Source organism: Vipera berus (assembly GCF_964194415.1).
Source record: "Vipera berus genome assembly, chromosome: 3".
NCBI classification, from domain to species: domain Eukaryota; kingdom Metazoa; phylum Chordata; class Lepidosauria; order Squamata; family Viperidae; genus Vipera; species Vipera berus.
Genome location: NC_138204.1, coordinates 186,503,586 through 186,525,195, shown reverse-complemented (window position 1 = coordinate 186,525,195; position 21,610 = coordinate 186,503,586). Strand labels below are relative to the sequence as shown.

The following is a 21,610-nucleotide window of genomic DNA, read 5'->3' as shown; positions in this document are numbered from 1 at the left end:
TGGCAAATCACTTCAGAAATGCTGCCAAGAAAACTGCAGGGACTTCTGCAGGAAGTTGCCAAAAGTCCCTGACTGACTCGAAGGCACCCCCGCCACCCCCACAAGCCAAAAAAGTTTCATGGGAGCAAGACTGCAAGGCATCGGAATGTCTCGGCGTATCTTACTAGGTTGCGGGCTAGCGCTAAAAAAGAACCTAAAAAGTCGTTACTCGATCAGTGCCATCATGCTCGCCTGGTCTCCGCCAATCTGTCCTAGAAACTCTCATCACTACCCTAATCTGGTTGGTGCCTGCATGTGGTTTTGTCCGCAATTACGGAAGACCTATCCTGGCCCAGCCCAAACACGCCTTTGAAATCCGCGCGTCCTATTCCACAGCACGTTGTGTCGTTGTCACCACTTGTTGCTGGGCGCCTCAGGGCACTTGGAGGCGAGGAAGGCCATAGCCGGCGCTCCCAGACCAGCAATCCCCTCAGCCGACACGTGTGACTAGAGCGGCAGCGGCGGCGGGCAGGCGAAACTGCCGCCGACTAGCATTTCAGAGGCAGGCGAGTCCAGTCCGGGTTTTGGGGCTGAGGACTAACGAGCCGCAGGGAAAGGCTAGCAAAGGCTAGCTCGGTCCGTCCACCCAGCTTGCCCGCCCGCCCTTTCGCCAACATCTGGGAAGCGCCGCTGATCTGCAGAGGGGAGCTATCCCAGCAGGGTCCCTAAGTCCTCGCCGGACCAAAGCGCTCGATGGCTGCAGCGGCGCACCCGGCCTTCCTGCCCAGCCCAGCGCATCCGCTGTAAACGGCGGCTGCACCGCCTCTGCTGCCTTGCCGCGAGCGCCTCGGCTATAGCGGCAATAGCCGCCGGCGCTGCCGCTCCCGCCCTCTCGCTCAGCCTTGCCCACCGCCTAACCGAGCCGAGCCGAGCCCACTCCTCCTCGGTGCGGCGCGCTAAGCGGTGCTGGGCGCGGCCATGCAAGCGCGGCGTCTGGCCAAGCGCTCCAGTCTGGGGAACCGGCGCTTGAACGCGGCGGGGCCGCCCTCGGCCGCGCAGCCTTTCCCGGAATCGGGCGGCCGCGGCGTAGCGAAGACCGAAAACTCCTGGAGGCCGCCTCGGCGCGAGGGATCGGCTGCAGCCCTCGAGGAGGAGGACGAAGAAGAGGACGTGGTGGTGGACGTCGAGGAGGACGACGACGCCGACGAGGCGGAGGAGCTGCCGGGGTCAGTCAAGGGCCACGCGGCCGCCCGGGTAAGCCTAAAGGTGCGTCGCCGTCGCGAGGAAAGCGTCCCCGCCGTCAGAGGCTCCGCCTGGCTCGACTGGCGGGAGGGGGGGGCTGGGTGGGTCAGTGCGGCAGGTTATGGGGGGGCGGGTTGAATTTCGGCAAGGGACCTTCGTGATTGATGACAGCGGCGTCCTTCCTCGAGCAGCCGCTTGAAGTTGAAGGGCTAAGTCAGCCCCAAGTTGTAGTCAAGGTTAGCAAGAGGATGAGAGTGCAAAGAGCAGAAGGCGTCTGAGCATACATAGAGTGTCTTTGCTGTCCGGAAGAATAAGAGCCGTTTCCACCCCTCCTTTGTAACAAGGGCAGAGTTCTTGTTCTGCCCTGGTGTATCCTCCGCTGATTTTCATTCAACTAAAATGTCTAGGTCCGGAGAAGGGATTTCTGTGCGAGTCAGGTTGTGTAACAATAGACTTCATATTCAGCATTCATCTTATTTTGAGAAGAAATGTTCTGAAAGGCACGAGCGGGGTGTTCCCGTTTTTAATTTTATATATCTAAAATGCATGGTCAATTGAATTTAAAGAAGGAAAGAGATGGAATAAAATGCTGGCTTAACAGCCCTGCAGGGTTGGCATTCGTCTGTTTTGTTCCCCAACTCAAATAACTCGTGTAGTGCAAATAAAGATGGCTGTTGTTTACAGTATTTTAAAAATCAACCCTTTAACAAAGTCTGTTGTGCCTGATCGGATAATTTATCGTTGGATGATTGCTATGATTAGACCAAAGTAGATATCCAGAATCAACTCTTTTAATGGAAATAAAAAGGCTGGCTGATGAAAGAGGGCAAGATTGGAATGACCATTGGAGAGAATGATTAAAAATAACTGGGATGTGGGCACACACAGCTTTGAAATACATGCAGCTAAAGCGTATGTTACAGAAACAATAGTAAAGCTTTAAAAGGCCAAGGGGAATGCCAAAAAGGGAAGAAGGTAAAAATGACATCAGCTGGTAGAACTGCTGTAGTGCAGGAAAACCAACTGTATATAAACCCTGCAGTTCTAATACATGCTTAGGAATAGTTTGTCTATTACATCACCGAAAAGGTAACACACTAAGTTCAATAAATCTTACTCTCAGATAAATACAGGTTACAGGGAAGATGCAAAGAAACCTAATATATTCTATGACATTAAAATAAAAGATATATTAGAAAAGCAAAAGAAATTAAAGCTTGGTTATTGCACTGAAACTTAGTGTGTGTGTGTGTCCATCAGAGAAACAAATCTTTGCAATTTCTGACGCAAACCTGTGATTTTCTAGCTGGATCTATAGTCAAAATTTCCATGCAGCATTTTAAAATCTTCAATATAACTACCGGTAGATACTGAAAGATCAGTAAAACATTGTTATATATTTTATAACTTGAAATATTAATAAGGATAAATGTTTATAGTATTTTGAACAAGCAAAATGGCTCTTGAATCAGGATCATGGACTAAATTTGGCCCCAAATAACTCTTGACAGATAAAAGGTTATCTCTTAATCTTGTGGATCTGAAGCTCAATTAAATTGAAGATTTTGATTTTTGGCTTTTAAAAAGGTAAACATTCTTGATTTATGTAGATACATTTCCTATGTGTTTTGGGTTACTTGAGGTTCTGTACAGATAATGAACAAAAGTAGTATCTTTAATTATTTCAACAATTTCCAGAACAAGTTGTTATTCAGAAAGCATCTTTGGCTACAGCACTGGTTAAAATTTTCCTGTTTAGAAATATGCTTAAGAAAAAGAAGCTTTCAGAAGTAGGTGACCCTGTTGTATATTTTTTTAATTTAGTTTTTTGTTTTCTTGCATTTTGTTGTGTATTTTGAGAAAAAATGTTTTTCAACGCGTATTCTAGCTATTTGAATTTTATTGTAAAATAAAAATTGGAATAGATCATATATGTTGCTGGCATTTCACTTTACAGGTTTTTCTCTTGTATTATTTAACCAATACTAAAAAAAATCAGATACGGTAGATGATTAAAGTAATTAACTGTTTGCTCATATCCTTACGTTAGCATTAATTAGAAGATTCCATGTCAGTGAGTTTTGCAGAAACAGGCCAACTTAATTAAAAGTGGAAAGATGGCCTATTGTTGCAAGTTGGTAAATAGCTATATATTTGCTCCTAATGTGATTTTTTTTCACTCAGTGGAACTTTTTTACATATAATAAGTTTATATATTGCATTTAAGAAAATATACCTTGTTTGTTTTTGGCCTCCATTGTGAGTAATAAATTATCAGTCTTTGTTGCTGTAAGCTATCAGAAGCTAATATTAATAACTAATAATGATTTGGCAAAGTGTGTGAAATTGAGCTACTGTGTTAAAAGAGTGGTCTAAGGCTAAGCATAGCCATGTTGTTAAAACTGTAAAGGGACAAGTTGAGAAAAAACACAACCTGTATTTGGCTTCTCCATAGACTTTTCTCAAAGAACTATATTGGTGATCAATATGGCATATTTTTATGCAGGTTGCTAAATACTTCCTGACACATAGTAGTTGCTTGTGGAGTCAAAACGTTTTGATATCATCAACAGTAAGCTTAACCAAAACAAGAAGTACCAAGTTTTTGTGTACAAAAACATTTTTGTGCTAAGCTATGCAGCATATAGAAAAGGATCAAATTTTCATGGTGTAAGAAAGGAAGTTGTTCAGCAAACGTACTACCCAGTGGAAATGCTGTTTTGTCCTAAACTGCTTACAGCAGAGTTTCCTCAATATATTTATATACAATCAGGACATTTTTTAAAAAATTAAGTGGGTATTCTGAGTAAACAAGCAGGCTACTTAGAGAAAGCTGAAGAAGGGATTTGTTAGCTAAAAATTATGTTGAAGAACTCTGTGTGTGTGTGTGTGTGTGTGTGCGCGCGTGCCTCTGAGTCAGTTTTTAACTTCTGGTGACTGAACTAGTTCAGATACTATTTTCTGATCATGTGAATTAAAACTAGAAAAAAGTGTGTGTGTGTGTGATTTTATCTCCATGTGGTGCTTTCCAGGGGCATCCATGGAGATATCAAAAAAGTTCAAATGGTAATCACAACTGCATGACTGAAACACCACCCCTTTTGTTTATGAATTAATACACATACACAAAGTGATAGGGCTTCAGCTGCACAATTACAACTACTATCTTAACTTTTTACCTCTTCATTATCTTTGCAGATGTTCCTGTTTTGTTTTTGATGTTCTATAGCAAAATTGTTTTTTTAGTAATTATTCAGCATGAAGGTTGTACAATGAATAGTATTGCTTCCTCAGTAGACAAATATGCAGTTATACAAATAAAAGCAATTTCCTTTTACTACTATGGGTAGTAGTGGCAAAGGATGTATGAATCCCTTGCAATAGTGTGTTGCACTTAAATTATTTCTGTAGGTTTATTATTTTAAAAATAAATTGTTTATAGTAGTAACTTTTACCACCATCTTACATTTAGGATCTAAATCTTAGTTTCAAGTAACATGAAGAGATACTGGTATTTCTCGACTTAGGACCACAATTGAGCCCAAAATTTCTGTTGCTATGTAAGACATTGTTAAATGATTTTTGTCCCATTTTAACAACCTTTCTTGCCACAGTTGTTAAGTGAATCAGTGCAGTTGTTAAATTAGTAACATGGTTGTTAAGTGAATCTGGCTTCCCCATTGACTCTGCTTGTCACAAAAGGTGATCACATGACTCCAGGACACTGCAACTGTCATAAATATGAGTCAATTGACAAGCATTTGAATTTTGTTCACATGGTGATGCTGCAACCATCGTAAGTGTGAAAAACAGCCATAAATCATTTTTTTCAGTGCCATTGTAACTTCAAACGATCAATGGGGTGGGCATGGCTTCCAGATGATGCATCCGGCCCGTGGGCCAGCATTTTGACATCCCTGGTCTAGATATTTCCTATAGTGTCCCTGCCAAGCACTAACCAGGTGTGATTTTGCTTAGTTATTTTATGAAGCAACCACAGCTGAGGGCTAGTTTTCAGGTACTTATTTGATATCTTCCCTGAACTGTTAATTCTGAAAATAGATACAGTAGTAGATATGTAGATGTCCTCCTTATTTTGTATGGATATATATTGCACAAATACAATATAACAAACAGTTTGTGTAGAAAATTTACAGTGATTCTCCTAATTCATTACCTTAGGTACTACATTTAGATACAACCCTTTTCAGATGCTTTGATCATATTTAATTAATATATTTAATAAGAAATTGTTAATAATGCAGAAAATTAAATATAAATTAAGTTGAGTTGCCCCTAATATAGTAATACATGAAAACTCAGAATACCACTTTTTCTAGCATAACGACCACATTGTGGCTCTTTTCATGAATACTGTAGAGACTTCCGGATGAGAAGATTTTTTGACGTATTTCTTCTGTTTCAAACTGCTTCGTCCTCAGACTGGCATAAGAAATGAAATAATATTTAGAAGTGATTGATGTTGAAGAAACATTTTAAGAAATATGTACAGAAATTATTTTGGTTTAAGATAATCTCTTAAGTATTTGCTTTAATAGAATAGAGTATTTGTACAGTTACCATTGCTGTTAGTAAAGTTTCACTGTGAAGTATATTGCACAATTGCAGGAAGAGTTTATTAGTGCTAGTAAAACATCTCAGGAAAATCTTGTGATATAGGCATTTCTGAAAGACTCATTTTATGTTAAATCCTTACAAACAAATTTCATTCATGTCCATTCTTCAAAACTGTCATTTACCACCAGTCCTGTATTTTAAATTGACTTTGTAATGCTTTTGCATTCAACTGAACTGCATCTTATGAGCTGCATTCTCGTTGTCTGCTACCAGTTGATCACCTTTATTAGATAAAGGCTTGGTTTTGTCTCAAATACTTTGTTCTATTTATAGTCTGTTAGCAGCATAAGCCATTTCTTCCAATTGGTTTAGCAATAAGGAAATAAATCCAGCAGTTTTTCTCAACTTTGTGAGTTTGTGCTTCACTGAAGCTTTGCTTTGAATGCTGCAGCTTTTTTGGGGGGTATGATTTCCCTTATCCCAAATTATGGAATACTGACCAAAATTCTGTATTCTGAAACCTGTAGAGATAAGGTAGAATATCAAAGACAGGCAGGCAATGAATATGGTTTGATTATTCAAGCCTCGGGGAAAATAGTTGTCAGCTAAAATTATTAGTTCTTAGAATGGACTATGTAGCTACAGCAAAGCAAATAAGTAGAGACTAGATATCATAGGTTACAGAGAGCATACTTTTTATTACTATCATTTTTGTACTGTAAGCGACCTGCAGAGTCCAAGACTTCTTATTTGAAGTATTGGTTGATGAGGAAATGTAGAAAAATTTCATTTTTTACGTAAGATACTCCATCTAGATTCTAGAACATGGGTGTCCAAACTTTTGACTTGCTTGGGCCGCGCTGAGTGAAAAGGAATTGTCTTGGGCTGCATATTTGTTTTCTTTTTACGACCCTGTAATCCCTGTACTACCAGAAGTACAGGCAGGATTTCGAAGAGGCAGAGGAACAAGAGATCAAATTGCTAACATACGCTGGATCATGGAGAAAGCTAGAGAGTTCCAGAAAAACATCTACTTCTGCTTCATTGACTATGCTAAAGCCTTTGATTGTGTGGATCATAACAAACTGTGGCAAGTCCTTAAAGAGATGGGCATACCAGACCATCTTATTTGTCTCTTGAAAAACCTATATGCGGGCCAAGAAGCAACAGTGAGAACTGGACACGGAACCACTGATTGGTTCAAAATTGGGAAAGGAGTCCGGCAAGGCTGTATACTGTCGCCTTGCCTATTTAACTTATATGCAGAGCACATCATGAGAAAGGTAGGGCTAGATGAATCAAAAGTTGGAATTAAGATTGCCGGAAGAAACATCAACCTAAGATATGCAGATGATACCACTCTAATGGCAGAAAGTGAAGAGGAACTAAAGAGCCTCTTGTTGCGAGTGAAGAAGGAGAGTGCAAAACTTGGGTTGAAACTAAACATTAAGAAAACCAAGATCATGGCATCCGGCCCTCTCAATTCCTGGCAAATAGATGGGGAATAAATGGAGGTAGTGACAGATTTTATTTTCCTGGGCTCCAAGATCACTGCAGATGGGGACTGTAGCCAAGAAATTAAAAGACGCTTGCTCCTTGGGAGGAAAGCCATGGCAAATCTAGACAGCACACTAAAAGCAGAGACATCACCCTGTCAACAAAAGTGCGTATAGTCAAGGCTATGGTCTTCCCAGTTGTAATGTATGGTAGTGAAAGCTGGACCATAAGAAAGGCTGAGCGCCAAAGAATTGAAGCCTTTGAACTATGGTGCTGGAGAAGACTCCTGCGAGTTCCTTGGACTGCAAGGCGATCAAACCGGTCAGTCCTAGAGGAGATCAACCCTGACTGCTCTTTAGAAGGCCAGATCCTGAAGCTAAAACTCAAATACTTTGGCCACCTAATGAGAAGGAAGGATTCACTGGAGAAGAGCCTAATGCAGGGAAAGGTTGAGGGCAATAGAAGAAGGGGACAACAGAGAATGAGGTGGCTGGATGGAGTCACTGAAGCAGTAGGTGTGAGCTTAAATGGACTCCAGAAGATGGTAGAGGACAGGAAGGCCTGGAGGAACATTGTCCATAGGGTCGCGATGAGTCGGACACGACTTCGCAACTAACAACAACAATCCCTTTTTATCAGGATGGGTTGGGGTGACTGAATGGAGCTGACCGTTTACTGGCTAGATGCCCTTCCTGAGACCTACATGGAGTTTGCAGCAGGTATTTTCTCTTTGTGCCCTGATAGAGAAACATCTGTTGCTGCGTAGGATTGAACTCTCAACTTTCTGAGTGGGAAGCAACTGTCTTCACCTCTAGATCACTGTGCTGCTCTGTCTTAGGCCACATAAAATATGTATAATATAATTAATGTATATAAATCATATAAGAATGTTAAAAGTTTATGTCTTGTGGGGTTGCATTACTAGCTGTCCAAAGCTGCATGCAGCCCATGGGTCACAGGTTGAACATGCCTGATTTAAAACAGTGACACTAAAGACAAAATATTTATTAAATTGAAGGCATTTCATTTCTGTTCTTTCTCAACTTCTGAGTTGCTTATCAATTATGACGGTCATATAGGACAGGTGATGGCCAAATTCAGTCTAAGACCAGAGTAATAAATGTGAACTTCTGTCCTAAACTGGGGGAAAAAAGAAATTATATTAAGGCTATTGATATTTGCATGCCAATTTTGTTTTGTATTTTTGTTTTTAGCACTCTGGAAAATAGTGGCACTATACTTCATGATGTTGAAATTAGTGACAAAACACTACAGTAGTAAAGCATAGAAGCATAGATAGGAGGGCTGTGCTGTATCTGAGTTGTCCATTGTGATGAGCATCACAATGATATTTGAGTTGCTGATCATTTAAAGAGAGTTTAGAAGTTTTGTCTTTTAAAACTTAAAGATTTTGTTCTAAGTTTGATTCATTATTTTTGCCCATTTGTTTTATTAACTATCATATTGCATACACTGCTATTCCATCTTCAAATTACTTTTGCTGTTGTTACAAATATAACAAGAGATTTGCCTCTCCGATAGAATTAGGAATCTTTATGCAGCACAATAGCAAAGTCAGTGAACTCTGTCCAGTAGTACCAAAGATTATTGGTAGATTTTAAAAGCTTTATTTAAGCTGTACAAGAATCACACATTCAGTCTTTTAGTCATACAAATCTTACTAATCAAGAAACCTATTTATTATTGACCAAGTAATAAAACAGGCTTGGGAATTTCAGGAAAGCTTTTTAAAAGTATCTTTGATGGAAGGAAACTTCTTTTTTCATCTCTCTTTTTTATAGGCAGTGTTGGATTACTTCAGTGTTGTAGCTTGGGGTGTAATTGATTGATGATTTTTTAATTTATTTTAATTCCATTTATATCCCGCCCTTCTCCGAAGACTCAGGGCGGCTTACAAGCTTAGCAGTAGCCTTCATTCTATGTATATGCCTGCTTATTAGGGCTTTCACCCCCCCCCAAGCGGCATTATTACAAAGTCAGCTTAATTGCCCCCAACAATCTGGGTCCTCATTTTACCTACCTCGGAAGGATGGAAGGCTGAGTCAACCTTGAGCCTGGTGGGATGCGAACCTGCACTAATTGCAGGCAGCTTGTGTTACTTAAGGAGGCATTAGCCCACTGCTCCACCAAGGCTCTTTGTTGTTCATTAATCTGCAGAAATCATGAATCTTTGTGGTGGTCATGGGGATGTTCCTGGTTGTGCCCAAACCTGGCAGTACCAAGCCCTCAGGAAATGTAAGAAACATGTCAGGATGATCAATTCAGGAAACTTCTATCCCTTCGTAGCCTGGTACATCTTGACATGTTTCTGAACAACTTGTGCTTAGGTATATACAATCATATGTCACTTTCAGTGAGTACAAGACTCTTTAATGTCTGGCTTTTAATTTACTTACTTCCTGAAACACTGTAACTCATATGCATGTACAGAAGAATGGTGCTTGGTTATGAAGAAAGATTCATAACCTTCAATTTCATAAAACCAAGTCCTCAGGTCTCAAGGCCCATCAGAAGTTGTAGACAATTTTTTTGCATACTTTATTTGCCATTCTTGATTGTTTCGCTGGGAATTATTTTGTAAACTTGATAGAAAGTTCCCCAAACTAGCAAAATTACTCAAGATGCATTCAATCATATTTCTCATTCTAACATATGGTAGGGATTTTGCCATATGTCATATACTAACAAATTTTAGTAACATGAATAAACAAAATTTGTTGGTTTTGTTCAGTTTTCTTCTGTGTTTTTTTTTGTGGCATCAATTAACATGGCTCTCCTCCAGTGGTATATGGTGGAATGCTTGGGACTTACAGTCCAAAAGTGGGTGTTTTAAGAATTCTCAAATGTACTTTAACTTGTGGATTCTGTCTCCTGTAATCTGTCTCTTGTAGTGTTTAATGATCTATGTGTTGAGTTTGGTCACTTCTTGAAGGACAATATCTGTATTTAATATTTAGAGCAGGCCTGAAGCTACAGAGTGGGTGGACCCAAATCACAAGTATGAGGATGGCAGGATTTGAAGATTGAGAAATTTTCTTTAATGTTTAACTGTGGTGTGCCTAATTCAATACTAGCTCTTCATTTGTTCCCCTCCTCAAAGTGATTGGAAATTATGCTTACAGTTTACAGCATTCCTGGTCTGATCGGCCTCCAAGAGCTGTGTGCAATTTCAGGTCTCAGAACATTTTTTTCTCTTGTAGTGAATTGAACCAGGAAGGCAAAGACACATAAATTGCAAAGACTGAGAATATTCTTGCAATTATGATACTAGGGTTGGACCAAGAACTAATAGTATAACTTTTAAGATGGTGGACTTCAACTCCCAGTATTTCCTGGCCAGTAGGAGTTGAAATCCACACATCATAAAATTGCCAAATTTGGAAAAACACTGCACTTAACTATTTTAACCCAAATCAAGATGACTTTTTTTTAATCTAATATCTCTTATGGTAATCTTCTTAATGTGAATAAGAAATTGGGTGCACTATCCCAGCATGTAGGAAAATGTGCATCTGCATTATAAAAAGTGGCAAAATAATCCCAAATGATTTTGCTGCTTAAGAAGGATAGTAAATGATGCAGTCCATAAATCTTGGCCCAGATTTGCTTACAAAAAATTCTATAAGCCCCAATCCTATGGCTCTGCATCATACGTAACAATGCCAAATGATCTCTTGAAATACAGTGCATAATAATGTTTAAAAGTAAAATAATAAATTAAGATGGAATTCTCAACCTCTACAGTTCAGCATGAAACCGCTATCTTGTTTATAAGAAAGGTTTTGTGGGTAGGTTCCTAAAAATTAGGAATGAAGGCTGATGGTACCTTCAAGTGCAGCATATTCCACAAATGGTGTTACCTCCAGAAAGTCCTGCCTTCTGGTGGTGGTGATGGTAGAGGTAGTAAAAGACCTTAATGTCCCAACAGGTCAGGCAGGATCATTTTGGATAAGACAGTGCCTGCTTTATCCAGTAGGAAGATAGCACCAGTTCTGATATAAGAAAAATATAGAAAGCTAATCAGAATTGTTTAGAAGCTTCTCCTATCAGTCTAATGACTCCACAGTTACATCATAAATGAAATATAAATAGAAAATTAGACAAGTTTCTTTCTTTGCTAAAAAGTTGCTTTTAGTGGCACAGTATCCTGTTCAAGCTTCATTACAGAGATATTTTTACTATAGCAAAAATATGCTATAGTATCTGGTATCAAAATATGCTGGCCATAACTTTGGCCAACAGCATTAATTTTTACAAGACCTATAATAAATTACACACCCTAATTTTGTAAATTGAGTAACGTGTTCCCCCCTCCAAGATTTGCAATAGCATTTATTTATTTGCTTTATGTGGCCACCCATCTCACATATATGACTCTGGGCGGGTTACAGTACAATAAATAAAACAAATAAGATACATAATATAAAATAAAAACACAGAGCAGCTGAGCATCACAAAATAACCATCAACAAAGTCCCCAGTGGCCCAGATCAGTAAGGTCAGGGCTAACCTATTCTCAGGTGGAATGATGTTCCATAAGGAGGGTTCCATGACAGAAAAAAAAATCAAGGGCTTTGCAGCTGGTGCACCTTTGACCAGGTGGGACAGATAGAAACAATTTGCATGATGACATCATGCCAAAAACCTGCCTTCTAGGCAGAGTTGCTATTTAATTTTTTTTTATAAACCAACAACAGTCTAATATAATACATGTTTGAAGACATGTCTGAGGCACAGAGAAGTTCCAGATTTAATGCCTTTGTTTCTCTTTGTCAGAATAGAGGTGAAAACTGTTATGAAGATGCTTGAGAACTGCAAATAGTTTTAGGAAAGAAATTGAAAAGGTTTTCAGACGGTTATAAAGCAAATATGGTTGTAATGAAAGCCTGAACTGCTAAATAGAATTCAATACCTGGAGGCATTATCTGCTCGCTCTTTTAAAATGAATTGCAAGAAATCTAATAATATATGTATTTTATTTTTCAGGTAACCAGCATAAAGCATGAAATGACCTTTGCAGCATTTCAAAAGGAAGACCTAAAAAGTGATCTAAGTCAAAAACTCTCAGATCAGCAATTTTTTGTGTTGGCTATGAAGGAAGAAGATTCAAAAACAGACACCAAAAAACTTGGCAGAATTCATGATCATGAAAAAGAAAATACTCGTTCTATCTGTCTTCTTGAACAGAAGCGCAAAGTTGTTTCTTCAAACATTGATGTGCCTCCTACAAGGTACAGAAATTTAAAAAGTAGAAAAGGAAAGAAAATTGATAAAATCTGAGTTTATTTTGTGGTGGTCTTTCTGTTCTTTCGTCATTCTCAATTTATTACCACAACTGAGCCCAACATTGCTAAGCAAGGCAGTGGTTAAAGTGAGTCCTGCCCCATTTTGCAACCTTTTTTGCCATGGTTGTTAAGTTAATTGTTACAGTTGTTAAATGAATCATGCAGTCGTTAAGTAAATCTGCTTCAACCTATGACTTTGCTTGTCAGAAACTCCCTAGGAAGGTGGCAAATGGACCCTGGGGTGCTGCAACCATTGTAAATACACGCCGGTTGCCAAGTTTGATCCTGTGACTGGAAATGCTACAACAGTTGTAAATGTGTGAACTGGTCATAAGTCACTTTTTTCAGTACTTTTGTAACTTTGAATAGTCATTAATGAAATAGCTGCAAGTTGAGAACTAACTATAATGCTTTTGATGCAAGTGGAACATAGAACATAGAATTCTAGGGTTGGAAGGGACCTTGGAGGTCTTCGGATTCAACCCCCTGCTCAAGGCAGGAGACCCTATGCTATCTGATCTAAGAATTGCCCAAGGCCTAGAACCTTTTTCCCCTTCTGCTTTGCATCAGTAGGACCAGGGTGGAGAAGGGACAGAGACAATCCGGGAAATGTAGGAGATGTCCTCTGGTCACAGGTGGAAGACACAGGGCATGCTTGGCGCTAATAAGGAGGGGGTCAGGGTTCCTAAACGGAAGCTGCTTCGAGGCCAGATGAGTGACTGTTACGGTGTCGTTTAGTGGAATCTTGAATTCCAATAAAAGATACGGATCTATTGGGCAACCTTTAGTGCATCTGGTCTCTCTCAAACAGGAATAAATGTTGTAATTTTTTTTACTTCAGTCTAATCTTACATTTTGTGAGGAATAAATAATGGGAAATCATGAATAAAAATAGCTGCAGTTATGACACCACCTAGCACATTAAGCAACGGCCTTCTACATGCATAGCAGGTAGGGTAATTCCCTAGACTCATGTTTTTCAAGTTGTCCTCCAGATGTCTCAACTACAGATCCTTCATTCTGCATTCTGGTGCACAAACAGAACAAGGGATTGGGAAAAGCCACTAATCCAAGGTCCATTTTAATCGTATAACTTAATATATCGTATAAAGTCACAATTTCCCTGATCTGATTTTGGTTTCCTATGTTATTTATAAACTGGCTTTCCTATTTGGGTGAAGTAGGACACCTTTTAAAAAAATCTAAGCTGAGCATATCAAGAATGGGCAACGTGAACAGACAGCTCATTTTTAAAGCCATAGTTTATTAGACCAAAATATACCGGTAATAACTGAATCAGCATGTATTGAAGCTAATTAGTGCAACAACAACTAACAACTTTTTCCCCCTTTCCTTCCTTGGCATAGTACAGGTAGTCCATAAGCTATGATGGTAATTGAGCCAGTAATTATGATTACAAGTTGTAATGGTCATAAAGGAGTTCACCATAAGACCAGAACCAATTTTACAATCTTTTTTAACGTGGCCATTAATTGTACATCATTAAGCAAACCCATAGTTCTCTATGGGCTAGTTTTGCCAAAAACTGAAAGAATATGCTGGTTTCTGGAAAAACCCTCATAAATTGCACTCATGTGACCACAGGGGTAGAGGTCAGAACTTTGAAATTGGGTCATAAGTCTCTTGGGAGTCTGTCAGAACTTCAAAAGGTCACTAAGTGACCAGTTGTAAATTGAAGATTATGTGTACTTGCATTGGGGCATTCACAAAAGATTGCTTGAGTACGCTAAACATAATTGTATATATGTTGCTACTGAAGATATTTTGTGTATTATTCTCTGATGGAGGCACTTTCTGTAGTATGCATAGACTGCAGACTCATTTCTGAGAATTTGTGTTGGTTGTCACCTATGAAGTTGGTGTAAAAGCAAACTAGCATTTTTGAAGCTGATTTTCTCACTCACTCATCTACTCACTGCTAAAAAGACTTGAGTGATTTGAAGCCTTGATATTTCACCATTAACAGAGATGTGAAATCTGTCAGTGATTGATAATGACATACCATTGAAAGGGGTCATATTGCTCATCAGAAATGAACAGGAGGCATCAGGAGAGTGAGGCAGTCTACATGCTTTGGTGAAACAGCCAGTGAAGCAGTCCTTGGTGCTCCCTGAGCTTGGTTGTTTTCTTGCAGACATTTTATTACCCAAACTAGGTAGCATCATCAGCACATAGTTTGGTTAATGAACCAAACCTAGTTTGGTTAATGAAACATCTGCAAGAAAACAACCAAGTTCAGAGAGCACCAACCCTGAGCTACAAATATTCTCTTTTATTGATAAAATAGCCAAATTTCCATATTTCCCGAAGGCCAGGTATGAAGGGGGCATTTCAGTGTCAGGGCCAATACTGTTCTATAGGAGACAGCAGCAGCTAGAAGACATAATTCCATGGCAGTTGATCAAAGGGACATATAAGGACCCTTCCCTGCTAGATTATACTGAGTGGACAGATGTTCGTAGGTAAAGGCAGTCCTATAAGAAAGCCTGGTCTGTACCATGCACTGCTTTAAAAGTGACAACAGCACCTTGATTTCTACCTGAAAGCCAAAAGTCAACCAATGCAGCATAAGTGTTATGTGAATATCACATAATACACTCATAACTATTTGAGTCACTCAATTCTGGGCCAATTGTGGCTTATAATGGCAGCTCTTCAATGGCAGCTATATATAGAACATATTGCAATAGTTCAGTGAAAGAGTGACTAAGGTATGAATGAAAGTAAATAACATTTTCTGTCCAGGAAAAGATCACAGTTCTCACACAAGACGGAGCTGTGCCAAAACTTTCTTGACCAGAATTCCCAAGTACTACTTGAGCAAAAGCTGTGTCTGCTAGTGGACCCTCAAGTTGTGAACCATTCTGTTTGGGGCAGTGCAACTTCATACATGGCTAACAAGAATCATACTGGAATTAATAGGTCTTCAAACTGGAAATCCTTAATATTTCAGTCCTTGAGATAGACAGATGACATCTCATTCCAAAGCATCTGTACTCTTCCTATCCTGCTTCTTCAAAGTCCAGTTTAAGAGTACAACAGTGAAAAACTGTCCTATGTTGATTACTAAATAGGAGGTTTATATCAGATCCACCAGAGGGCACTAGAGAGTGTTTACAACTTTAACATACAAAAGAGATTAAGGGATTATTTCATAAAAAGAGGAAGTACATATTTTATCACATACAATCTACTTAGTTGAATTTATTCAGTTTCATACACTGAGCTTGAAAATAATTAGCAAAATGAAAATAGATAATATTCTTCCAGACCTGCAACATTTTTTCCATGAGTAAGAGTGACGTTCTATACAACTGAAGTCCTCAGTTTTTTCAAGTACCCCTGAATAATGCAAACATTTTGAAAATATGCATGTATATATGTTGCGTGTTTACTTCTATAAGAGTGAATTTGTTTTTGGCAGCAATAAAGAGAATTGTACATAAATGTTCTTTAAAAAAAATTCTACTAGTCAAGCCAAAACGTTCAGTGTCCTGGAAGTAATTTGTGATTTGTTGGAGATAGCGATACAAGATCTGGAACTATTTACAACAACATTTAAAATTTTCCTCATTTATTCATAGTTTTAAAAAATGCATGGGCAGAAGTTTTATTGGTGCTAGAAGCTTCGTGTTGTAACAATTAATGTATGTTAGAAGCATAGTCTTCGTGTTGTAACAATTAATGTATGTTAGAAGCATAGTCACGGACTGGAACAGATCTGTGGCCTGGGGTTTGGAGACCCTTGCTTTAATCAACTGCAAGGTTGGAGTGTGTTTCTAGCAATGCCACCAGAAGAGGTCAGACTTTTCCGTTTTGTCCAATTTTGTCATTTGAAGATAGGCATTGGAGCAAAAGATCAACCCCTCTATTTCGAATCATAAACCCTTTAGTTTTCCAAAAGATCCCCAAATTATGTCCTTGGAATTCAGCTGGAAAAAAATGGTCAAATTTTAGAGTTCAATTTCAATCAGGATGAATTATGTCCCATTCCTATTCCCACAAATTTTAAGGAAAAGAAATGGAAATGCCAAAATCCAGCCATTTTGTTGCCAAATTTTGCAGGTTAGTCTGTGGATTTTAACAGACCCATACAGCCAGTAGATTGACTATCCCCATTGTAAATAGATTATAGTCGTTTATCAGGATGGAAAGTAGTGAACTCATTGTTCAAGATGTCCTAAATTGTTCAAGATGCCCTACTGAAGTTTTGCTATTTCTTTTTTATATATATAAATTTAGGTCTGTAATATTTTTTTTTTACCTTTAGGATAAGCTTTGTAATCAAAAGCAGAGATTTATTTAAGGCATATCCAAGAAGTTCACATTGTAGGGTAAACCAGCCATAGAAACCCTAGTAAAGGAAATTATGATTGTAAAGTTAGCTTTTGCTATTGCCATTCCTGTCCTTATTCTCTAGCACCTGTTTTATTGTGCAAGATTAGGTAGCTTTTGCAGTAGCAAAACATCTGAAATATCAGAGCACCAATTCTGTTTTATTCAAAGTTTAAAGAATCCTTCAGATAATACTTAGTTACTGGTGATCAAATAGATGTGTCCATGTAGTCTCATAATGGGGCAGGGTGCCACTGGTCAAAGAATGCCGACTGGTGGCCCCCAGGGGGAGAGCGTTCTCTGTGGGTGCACCGGATTTATGGAACCATCTTCCGGTTGAGCTCCGGATGGCGCCCGATCTCCGCTCCTTCCGGCGCGATCTTAAAACTTATCTCTTTGAACAAGCTGGCCTGGCCTGATGGGACGGGGTGGGATTTTTATAAATGACTTTAATTTTAAATTTGTATTAATTTATGGGCATTGTTTAATCATGTTTTAATAATTTTAATTTTTGTATCTAGTTTTTATATTGCCCTGTTCACCGCCCTGAGTCCCTAGGGAGAAGGGCGGTATACAAATTAAATTAATAAATAAATAAATAAATAAATAATAAATGGTTCTAAATGAATAAATGAAGTTAACGCTGAAATTATAACACTGAAATGGTTTTCCACTACTTTCTTACTGGATTTTTTAAAAAAACTATGCAATCTAAATCAACATTAGGATTTCCTAGTGCAGGAGTAGGCAACCTTGGCTCTTTTATGACTCGTGGACTTCAACTCCCAGAATTCCTGAGCCGGCTGGCTCAAGAATTCTGGGAGTTGAAGTCCACGAGTCATAAAAGAGCCAAGGTTGCCTACCCCTGTCCTAGTGGTTCCCATTCAAGTTCCAATCAGATTCAACTCTGATTAGTTATTTCAAGATCAGCCAAGGAATTTAGTCTAAATTAAATATAGATCACAATTTCTTCCTGAATTCTGTTAATTGCTTACGTCAACCTTTGGCTTTTTAAAGAGCACTCATAATTCAACACTCATGAATTTTTGAATGTAGAACCTGCCAGAATAAAGTTTGAGTGTATCATTTCTCTTACTGAATGCTCAAGTTCCATCTGAGCAACTTCTACTTTATTTATTTAAATAAATACTTGTTTAGTAGTTTTGTCACATAGCAACATTGAATCAATGTTTGAAAGTCTCCACCAACTAAGATGTGTAAAAGAAGAGAAGTGACAGTGCAAAGAATCCAGCTTGAATGTACTTAGAGCTAATTCAGTTCAGTTTGGGCGTGTGCAATATAAATCACCAATAGTGTAAATTAGGAAAGAAATTAATTTCATTAATTAATACATTGGTTTAAATGAGCTATGCTAACTGGGCATCAAAAGAAAACTATAGATTAGTAAATATAGTACGTTCATATATTATCTCAGAATTATAATGCTATCAAGGGGCACAAACAGCTCCATTATTCTGTTCAAAGAAAGGGAAGAATGTAGTGTTTTTTTATAATTGCTATTAGTATAGTTTCTGTCCTGATGAAATACACTAAAATACTTCTTCAAATGGAATGGACTTGCAGGTATGGTACTTAATTAACTACAGTCCATGGCATCCATATCAACAAATGTTGCATATTTTACTGGTGGTGTTTCAGAATTGTCTCTGAATAACAGTAATCAGGTTTGAAAAGGCAGAGGCTATTAAAGATGCCTGCCAAAAAGCATAATACTATTTGCTAGATTAAAAACTGTGACATCTGGTAGCCAGTGTCTATCATACCAGGGCTGCATTCACATTACATTATGCTGTGACTCGTTTTAATCATGTTCATTGAACTAGCCCTTGTGGTTATTATGTGAACTCTGCATTTAGAAGACAGAACTCCTGTTCAGTTTATTTTTCAAATAATTGGCTCCAATTCTCTATACAACGTAATCAATAATTGTGATTTGAATTGTGACTGGACTTATCTCATTCTCTTAGACAGATTTAGTAACCTTCCTTTGTAAACACTGATTATTGATATGGAAATAAGAACAACCACCTGTAAAGAAATTCAAACTACTGTAGTTGTTGTCTGTTTATACCTCTAAATTTTCAGGGAGGGAGGAGACAGAACATTCAGAAATGTTCTGTTAAACACCTGATGGAAGGGCTCATTCCAGTATCTAAGCCTCAGGCTTAGAGATGGCTGTCCTACATTGTGACAGAAAAAAAATATAAATTCCCTCCTTTAAGATTATTGTTCCATTTGCAGCTTTAGAAGTGTTTATATTAAAAATTATCAAAATCCTAAACACCTTAGGCTGAGAGAAAGTTTCATTAAATTCACTCGAGTTTGGTGATTAGTATGCAGGATTTATTGATTGATTTGATTTGATTTCCATAGCTGCCTATCTCAACAAATGACTCTGAGCAGCTAACAGTTCAAAACACATATTACAGTTAAAATAAAAAAAAACATTTTAAAACAACAAAAGCATTAAAACAGCAACAAACATTACATATATTTGTAGTATGCAGGATTATATTTACTCCTGTTGAAAAAATAGATAATCTTCGGCGTTCCATGATACTGTATGCATAAATTCTAGTACAGGCACCTTTTTTAATTTCTTAAAAATATTAAAAATTAAACATATTTTTATAAATACCACTGAAGTATGCTAAGTACACAGCATCTAGTTCTAAGGGGTACTTATGCTCCAGAGCCTTGCAATAGTTGCTGGAATTGTAATTTTCAGTTCATAGGATGATTAATTTCAGTGTTTTCTTGACTCATTGTATATAAATGAATGCTTGCATTAACGTCTCTTTTTCTAAAGGCAAAGACAGATAAGTATTATAAAAACTTTTGCAGACTGGGTATGCCAGTGGAAAATGGTTAATAATATGTTCATGAGATGTTATTTTTATTAACCAAATTTAAGATATATAAAGTAGTGATTTATAGCTTTGTACTACATAGTAACATTTTAAGGGGGCAGTTTTGTTTATGAGGAGAACTGGACAGTCTCACATGGCTACTGTGTCTAAATGTGATATCCGAGTGAAGATCTTGGCAAGATTCTCATATTGTCATCTTCTGTGTTCCCTAATCTAGGATCACAACTATAAAGTATGAAATCTAGGCATAGTGACAAGCTTTCCTTAAAAAATGGCTCTTTTGATTTTTATGGTGTTACTATTACAATGCTTTGATGTATTTGTTAAAAACAATTCAGGTAATGTGGCTGCTCGCATGCAGTCTCTCTTTATCCATTCTTTCATTGTGGGAGTAAGTTTGGAAAGATTAATGTTCTTATTTATATTTATATTGCCAGCAATACTGTGATCACACCACCAAGCAGTGTAATATGTTAAGGAGATAATTCTGCCAAGTTGTTTTATTTGGACAAATGTACTCCATAGTCGTCGTGTAAAAAGAGAAGTTATATTTCATTTTCAAACACGAGGTTTGAAGAAATGGATTCAAAAGCAGGCAGCAACATCAATAAAATTATGTTCTGGGCCATTCATTATATGCATGAATACCCTTGGTGAAGAGTCAGACACCTGTGCTGGTGAAACCTGAAAGGGCAAAAAAAAATGTCATGTTGTGTATGTTTAATATGTGTGTATCATGACAGTGTACAAATGTCCCAGCATCAGCCTGTGAGAAACTTAATGGCTGCACAACCCTTGTCTCTTTCACACCCCACTGCTTCCATCCACACTGTTGCTAATACAGTTTGGGAATTATGTTTCCTTCTGACTCAGACTGGATCCATTTAATCAATTCACTTGAAGACTTGCAGGTTTTAAATTACAGTCTCTTCATCCTTGCCATTAACAGGCTGGGTGGGGTAGAGAGATGTTGGATGCCAATTACCTTTGGATTTTTCTCGTTCGTGATTTCCTTTTATGGGGAACAAGGAACGAGACTGTGCCAATGAGAGAAAATTAAACAGTAGCATCATGAAAGTAAATAGTACAGAAAGTAAATACTATCTGTTCTTCAGAAAGTAAGCGGGCAAAGGGGAGGGTTGTTGACATACCTCTTACCCAGGATTCTGTAATATTGTGCTTCTGGTTTGTGTGTCCATATGCCTGTATTCAAGAAAGAGAACATATGAGTGAGGCTGTTTTCTATTTATGAGTCCAAACTTTCTTTCTTTCTTTCTTTCTTTCTTTCTTTCTTTCTTTCTTTCTTTCTTTCTTTCTTTCTTTCTTTCTTTCTTTCTTTCTTTCTTTCTTTCTTCATCCACTTTCAAAATTATAATAAATGTGATGAAGATTTAACCCAATTCTTTCATCCAATTTCTCATGGATGCAACAATAACCCCTCCAAAATTCTTATTAGCTCAAGTGGGAAGTTTCCATTAATTGCTCTCTCTGCAAGGAGTAGCACTAATTCTGAATTTTCACTTCTACTTATAATGGAGCACAGATTCCTAAGAATCACTTACAGCTTTAGCTACATGTTTTTGGTGCTGCACATCTTTGAAATGCCTTGCATGGTGATGATATTGGCAATTTATAACATGGCAGCAATACTGTACAGAAACTGTCTTCCTTGATTTGAATGGCTTCCAAGTCCAAAATGTACAGTATAGTAATTTCCTGAATTCCATGTGATCTTTATTCTAGTGATGCTTATTTAGATGA

At 38.2% G+C, this 21,610-nt stretch overlaps 1 protein-coding gene across 2 annotated transcripts in view; it reads left to right on the top strand.

Annotated features, from left to right (window-relative positions):
• Positions 1–517: 517 nt before the first annotated feature.
• ZNF704 (zinc finger protein 704) overlaps positions 518–21,610 on the top strand; it is a 47,578-nt gene continuing 26,485 nt past the window's right edge. The window contains exons 1-2 of one of the 2 annotated variants that reach the window (XM_081323281.1): positions 518–1,233; positions 12,304–12,548. In XM_081323281.1, the coding sequence (XP_081179407.1) occupies positions 958–1,233; positions 12,304–12,548 (521 nt within the window). In that variant the 5' untranslated portion in view covers positions 518–957. Of the gene's footprint in view, positions 1,246–12,303; positions 12,549–21,610 lie in introns of both variants that reach the window. The other variant, XM_081323280.1, reaches the window with a different exon arrangement.